This window comes from Elephantulus edwardii, unplaced genomic scaffold (assembly GCF_000299155.1).
Source record: "Elephantulus edwardii isolate Elephantulus edwardi_28Jun2011 unplaced genomic scaffold, EleEdw1.0 scaffold00045, whole genome shotgun sequence".
Classification (NCBI taxonomy): Eukaryota; Metazoa; Chordata; class Mammalia; order Macroscelidea; family Macroscelididae; genus Elephantulus; species Elephantulus edwardii.
The window spans coordinates 14934596-14941092 of record NW_006399795.1 but is presented as its reverse complement, the minus strand read 5'-3'; the positions used below and the strand labels follow the sequence as shown (position 1 = coordinate 14941092).

At 44.8% G+C, this 6497-nt stretch overlaps 1 protein-coding gene across 1 annotated transcript; it reads right to left on the bottom strand.

The window, feature by feature from the left end:
- Positions 1–957: 957 nt before the first annotated feature.
- LOC102843103 (guanine nucleotide-binding protein-like 3-like protein-like) lies at positions 958–3598 on the bottom strand. Its single transcript, XM_006885927.1, has 2 exons — positions 3584–3598; positions 958–2655 (listed from the first exon to the last, which is right to left on the bottom strand). The coding sequence occupies exons 1-2, from the start codon at positions 3596–3598 to the stop codon at positions 958–960; spliced, it is 1713 nt and encodes a 570-aa protein (XP_006885989.1).
- Between the last annotated feature and the right edge of the window lie 2899 nt (positions 3599–6497).

Below are 6497 nucleotides of genomic sequence, written 5' to 3'. Positions count from 1 at the left end.
CCCATAGAAGACTTTGCTTGAACTGGACCACTGGGCGAGGGCCACTAGCCAGCCGGGCAGGGCCTCCAAACTCCCCCCCTGCCCCACGGCTGCCTTTTGGCCCTGCTGTCACCCCCAAACCAGGTGTTGGTGCTGCCCATCCCCAAGAGTCATTCTGGGGCCTCTGTCAGGACTGCATTCCCAGCCATGGGGCTGCCCCAGGGCCCCCCCAGCCCCACCCCCTGGTGAACACTCTGGTTCACACTGGCTGCTCCTCACTGTCTGGTGGGGTTCCTGTCCTGTGGTCCACATAGGTCAGATCCAGGTAGACCTGTTCTGGGTTCTCTGGTGCCCTTGTGCCTTTTCTGGAGGCAGCCCTGCCCTTTGGCCAGAGGCCAGGCTGTGGGGCCATGAAAAGCTGTTTTAGAGAGGCCAGTGCTTTGGCCAGGAGCACCCCAGCCCACCTCCCTGTGTTTCCCAAGAGTATGGTGGGCACCCAGAGACCCTGCATGGGAGGGTTGTGGATATACCAGGTAGGATGGTCCTGGCTTTCAAAAATGTATTAGTTTAAAAAAATAACTTTAAATTTTAGTTGTTGCTTTTGTTTAGAATATATATGACTGAACACACACAAGGGTTTTAACATGTCCCATTTATTGACAAGACACTACATTCTTCACATTGTGCAAACATCCCCACCATCCTTTCCTGAGCTGCTTCTCTTCTATTAACATAAATTCAGTTTCTAAGAGTCCAGTCTAATCTTCCAAGTTACTGTTGTCACTTTGATCTCACATAGATAGTTCCTTTTTTTTTTTTGCCAGCTCCAGACCTTTTTAAAATGAAGATAATGGAGGAGTAATTGGGGGCCATGAAACTGGGTTGTTGTTTTTCTTAATATGCAGGTGCTTCATGGAAAGGCCAATTCTTTAATATCCATATTGCTCCATCCTACTCGAAAAGGCAGTGGAGTTGAGATCAGTCATCAGCACCGCCATCAGCATTGCCAGAAAGGATGAGGACAGACATCATGGAATTGGAGAGCTTGCTGGAAATCTTGTCTGCCCGTTTCTGCATTTTCTTCTTCTTCTTCAGGGCAGATGCCAGAGCGTGACCTTGCTGCAGGGGATCTGTCTCCATGATTCTCTGCAACACTGGGCGGCGGTCCACCAGGCTGTAATTCTTGGGTGGATGGTTGACAACGCCTTTAGCCTGCTCCACCTTATGCACAGTGGTTTTCTTTTCCATGGTGTCTACTCTTTCCATCACTGGAGAATGCTGCCACTCGATCTTCATTTCAAGCGAGTCCTTGTCATCCAGCTCAGATTCTCCAGTGGCCAAACATTCCATTGTGTCTTCACTGCCCTGTTCAGTGTCCTCAATGTCAAAAGCCTCTGCCATTTCCTTCACAATCTCAGCACTGAGGTGAGTGGGTAAAGTGTGAGTAGATGGTGGGAGAGTATAGAAGTTGATCTTCCCACTCACCCAGTCAGCCAGGACAGCTCTGGCTGCCTGTTCCTGACTGTATATACCTCCTTTCTTCTTCTTCCCCAAACGGCAGGCCACTGCAGTCAGAAAGCTCTCGGTGGTCTGGAACCCAGAAATGTTGTAATAGTTGGAAATCTCCTCTGAATTGCAGCGTTGCAGAATGGTTTCCACGGCACTCACAGGATCTGCTAACTTCTGTATGTGGATGCAGTTGTGTAGGATGGTACCCACCTCTGAGGTTGGTCCTGGGACAATGCCTGGAGTATCCAGGAGCCTAATGAACTTGTCCAGGTAGACTTCCTGCATGAACCTGGTGATTCCAGGAACAGCTCCTACATTGCACGCACGGTTACGCTTCAGGCTATTGATCAGGCTGCTCTTTCCGACATTGGGAAGGCCCACAACCCCCACACGAATGTGGGTGCGCACGTCCCCAAGGCGGCAATAGTTTCCAAGAACCCTCATAAGGTTTTCTGCTCCAAAGCAGAGCTTACTTTTCAGCAGTGACGGAGAGGCCTGTTCCACTGGCAAAGGGCAACGGTTCAAATTTTTAATCTGATGCTGGGTACTGGCCTTGAAAGGCACAGTGGGCAGCTCATTCCGAAGGTAATCCAGCCACTTCTTCACAATCTCTTTAGGGACCAAGTCAATTTTGTTCAAGATCAAGATTAGTCTCTTGTTACCTTCTGCCTGCAAGACAGCCTCCTCCATTTGGGCACAGCGGCAGCCCAATGGGTCTCTGGCATCCAGGACTTCAAGGATCACATCAGAGTATTCTACCACCTTACGGAATTCCTTATAATAAGCCTTCCTTGTGGTTTCATCATCCAGCTGAGGAAGCACAGTTAATTCCTGCAAAACTTCCTCCTTATGCTCAAACTCCTCCTGGCGTTTCAGGACATCCTGACAGTAGCTGTTGATGGTCCTGCGTCTGTGCCTCTCTTCCTCCCGGGCTAACTGCTGCTTCTCTCTCCATTCCGCCACCCTCTTCTGTTTCAGTTCAGTCTCGTGGTTGGCACGATCATCACAGTGCACAAGCCGGGGAGTGAAGGACGCTCTGCCGACTGCTTTCTTCCCATTCTGCTTTGCAGACTTCTTACCGTCTTTAGGTCCTTTACTTGGCTTTCTGGAGTTGTGTCTGGGCATCACGAAGACCAACTTGAAGGCAGGTAGGTTCAAATCTGGTATCTACGGCGGTATCCGGAGCAGAAACGCCAGCACAGAAGTGGAAGGAACGAAAACACGTTCGAAAGCAGTTCCGCGGCGCTACCGGAAGTGCGTTTCTACTGGAGGCGGAGCTTCAGAGTCCAATCTCACATCAGTCTTAAAGGAGCCGTAACTGATTTCAGTGCGGAGGGAAGGCGGGGAAAGAGGGGGTGAGTGATGCAAACTGCATTGAAACAGATGAGGGAGAGAACTGTTTAAAAGGGATTTGTGATTGGGTATTGTTGTCGTGACAGGAGTCCAGAATGAAGGCTGCTGCACAGTGGACTTGGGGGAGGGATTGCATAACAATGAAAGAGTTTTACTTTTTACTTTTCTAGGAGAAGAGTGAATTGGGGAGGAGGGGGGTAGGCAGGGAGAAAAGTGCAACAGTGAGTGATTGGAAACTCTTAAGTCTCTGTAAACTTTCATTAAAATGAATGATAAAAAAAGAGCACTAATACTCAAAGCAGACTTTTAAATTAAACTAATAAGCTGTGGTTTGTTCTCCAGACGATGTGTGGAATTTTTTTAATTTAAGTTTTCAAGATTGTCTCAGGGTAACAGTGTTCAGGGGTCCACCAGCTCCAAGGGCTTCAGAAAAAGTGCAACAGTGAATGACTGGAAACCCTAAGTCTCTGTAAACTTGCGTTGAAATGAATAAAAAGAGCACTAATACTCGAAGCAGCCTTTTAAATTAAACTAGTAAGCTGTTGTTTCTTCTCCAGACGATGTGTGGATTTTTTTTTTTAATTTAAGTTTTAAAGATTGTCTCACGGTAACAGTGTTCAGGGGTCCACCAGCTCCTAGGGCTTCAGAAAGTCTACAGTCCGTGTTATTGTTGTTGCTGTTAAGTGCTACCAAGTTGACGATGACTCACAGTGAGCCAATGAACAACAGATCTGAACCGTACCTGGTCCTTTGCCATCCTCGGAACCCTTGTCCTGCTCAAGGCCATCATGGTAATAACTATATCAATCCATCTCTTTGCCCTCTCTTTTGTCAACCGTTACCTTTACCCAGTGTGATGTCTCTCTCCACAAACTGGTTCCTCCTGAAAATGTACTCAAAGTAAGTGAGATGAAGTTTCACCATCCTTGCCTCTAAGGAGAGTTCTGTTTGCACTTTCTTCAAGGCATATTTGTTCTTTTGGCACTCCATGTTATAGCCAATAATCTTCTCCAGCATCACAATTTAAAGACATCTATTCTTCTGTCTTTCTTATCCATTGTCTGACTTTCAGGTGCATAGGAAGTAATTGAAAATACCATGACCTGGGTCAGGCCCACCTTAGGCTTTAAATGAATATCATTGCTCTTTAGCACTTTGGAGAGGTCCTTGGCAGATGATTTTTCCAATGCAACCTCTCTCTCTCTCTCTCCTTCCTCCCTCTCTCTCATCTACCATTGGTCTTGATTGTGGATTTAAGTAAAATGAAATCATTGGTCACTCCAATCTTTATAATGATGTTGCCTATTAGTCCAGTGGTGAGGATTTTTGTTTTCTTGATGTTGAGATGAAATTCTGCATTCCCCACCTTTTGATTAGAATTGTTCTACAAAATATTTGACCAGAATGTTCAGCAATGGTGGCTGGGCACCATCTAGTTCTTATGCTTTCATAACAAATATAACAGTTGTTCATGGAGGCAATTAGCTGTACATTTTAGTTCTTATTGGATTATAATTGAATTACCATAAAATTATTCTACTTAACTGGGGCAGGGGAGTGGTGGGTGGGGAGAAAAGTGCAACAATGAATGAATGAATGAATGGAAATCCAAAGTTTCTGTAAATTTTCATTGAAATGAATAATAAAAAATTTTTTACAAAAAGTATGTTCTGGTGGAGCTGTGCTTCCAAGGGCAGAAAGACTGAGTTTTGATCCAAGGGCATGAGGTTTAAATCTACCAGCTGCTCCGTGGTAGAAAGATGGGCACTCTCCTCCCATGATATTTACTGCTTCTGAAAACCCACTGGAGAGCCAGGTATGAATTGGTTCTGATTCCCCAGCACACAACAACACAACAAAAACAACAATACCTTCATAAGACTGCATAATCATCAACACTATTTACTTCCAGATTCTTTTCATCACCCCAAAAGGATACTCTATATCCATTAAGCATTAACTTCCCATTATTTGCTCCTCACAGTCCCTTACAACCACTAATCAACTTTGGTATTTATGCATTTGCCTATTCAGGACATTTAATATAAGAGGGAATCATACAATACCAACCCTGTGTCTGGTTTATTTTATGAAACATGGCTTCAAAGCTCCTCCCAGTATCAGAACACCATTTCTCTTCATGCAAGAGAAACAGCCCATGATGTGTGTAATCCATTCATCTGCCGATGGACACTGAGCTGTTGTCACCTTTTGGCTATTATGACTGGTGCTGCTATGACTATTTATGTACAAGTGTCTATGTGACATAGTTTTTATTTCTTTTAGGTATGTATGGGGGAATTCTGGTGGTCTAGCAGGTAGGACTATCAATTAAGACAACTGCATAGGCCATTTTGATTTAATTGAGAGGTGTAAACTATTTGGTCATTTTTTATTTAATTAACAATCAGGTGTAAGCTGATAGGTCATTTTAATTTGGTGTGAAGACTAATTTGGTATTAGAGTTACAAACTAAATTGTCAGTTTGTAGTGTTTGGAGAGAAAATTGTTCTAATTGGTACAGCACTTATCTGTCAGTTTGCTGTGGGTTGCGGTGATACTGAAAGCTATGCCACTGGTGTGTCAAATACCATAAGTGTTTACCCATGGTGGACAGGTTTTAATAGAGCTCCTAGATCAAGACAGACTGGGGAGCAGGATTGGCATCCACTTGTTAAAGAACAGGCTTTTGAAAACCCTGTGATCATGCATCTGAGAGTTGGACAACAAATAACGATGACAGAAGAAGAATTCGTACCTCTGAGCTGTGGTGTTGGAGAAGATAATTGAACACCCCATCGACTGCCAAAAGAACAACCAATATGTCTTGGAGAGGGTTCAGCCAGAGTGCTCTTTGGAGGCAAGGATGATGAGGTTTTGCCTCACATATTGTGGGCATGTTGCTAGAGGGGTTATTCCTTGGAGCGGGATGTGTTGCTTGGAAGGGTGGAGGGCTGACGAAGGAGAGGAAGACCCTTGACTAAGTGTATTAACATGGTGACTGCTGCCATGAACTCCAGTGTGTTAGGAAATGTGAAGATGGCATATGATAGGATAGAGTTCAGATCTGTTGTTCATAGGTTCACTATGAATCTTAATTGACTCAATGGACCAAAACAACAACAACAACAATAGAGGGTAAGAAGCTGCACTTTCAACCCCAAGGCAGGTGGTTCCAATCCACCTGTTGGTCCATGAGAAAAAGATGCACCATCTTTCCTGTGTAGTTTACAGCCTCTGAAAACCTGCTATAGGTTTGTAGGGTCAGCTATTAGTTGCTTTTTACTCGATGGCACTTGTGTGCTTTGCTTGGGTTCATACTGTTGTTGTTGATTGCCTTCAAGTTGAGCATGACTCCTAGCGACCCTATGAACAAAAGGCCTGAAGCCCCTCTACAACTATCAACATTTATCAAAGTTCATAGAGTTTCCAGAGGCAAGTTGTTTAGGAAGTGGATGCCACTCCCTATTTCCATACTGAGGAGTGGAATTGCTGGGCCATGTGAGCCATCTCTATTTAACTGAGTGGTAGATTGTATTCTGCAGAGGCTATGGTACTTTTCTTTCCCATTGGTTGTGAGAGAGGCTCCAACGTATCCAGATTTTCACAAGACTTTGTGCTATCAAAGGAAACAACGTGTGTAGGGTACTGAGAGT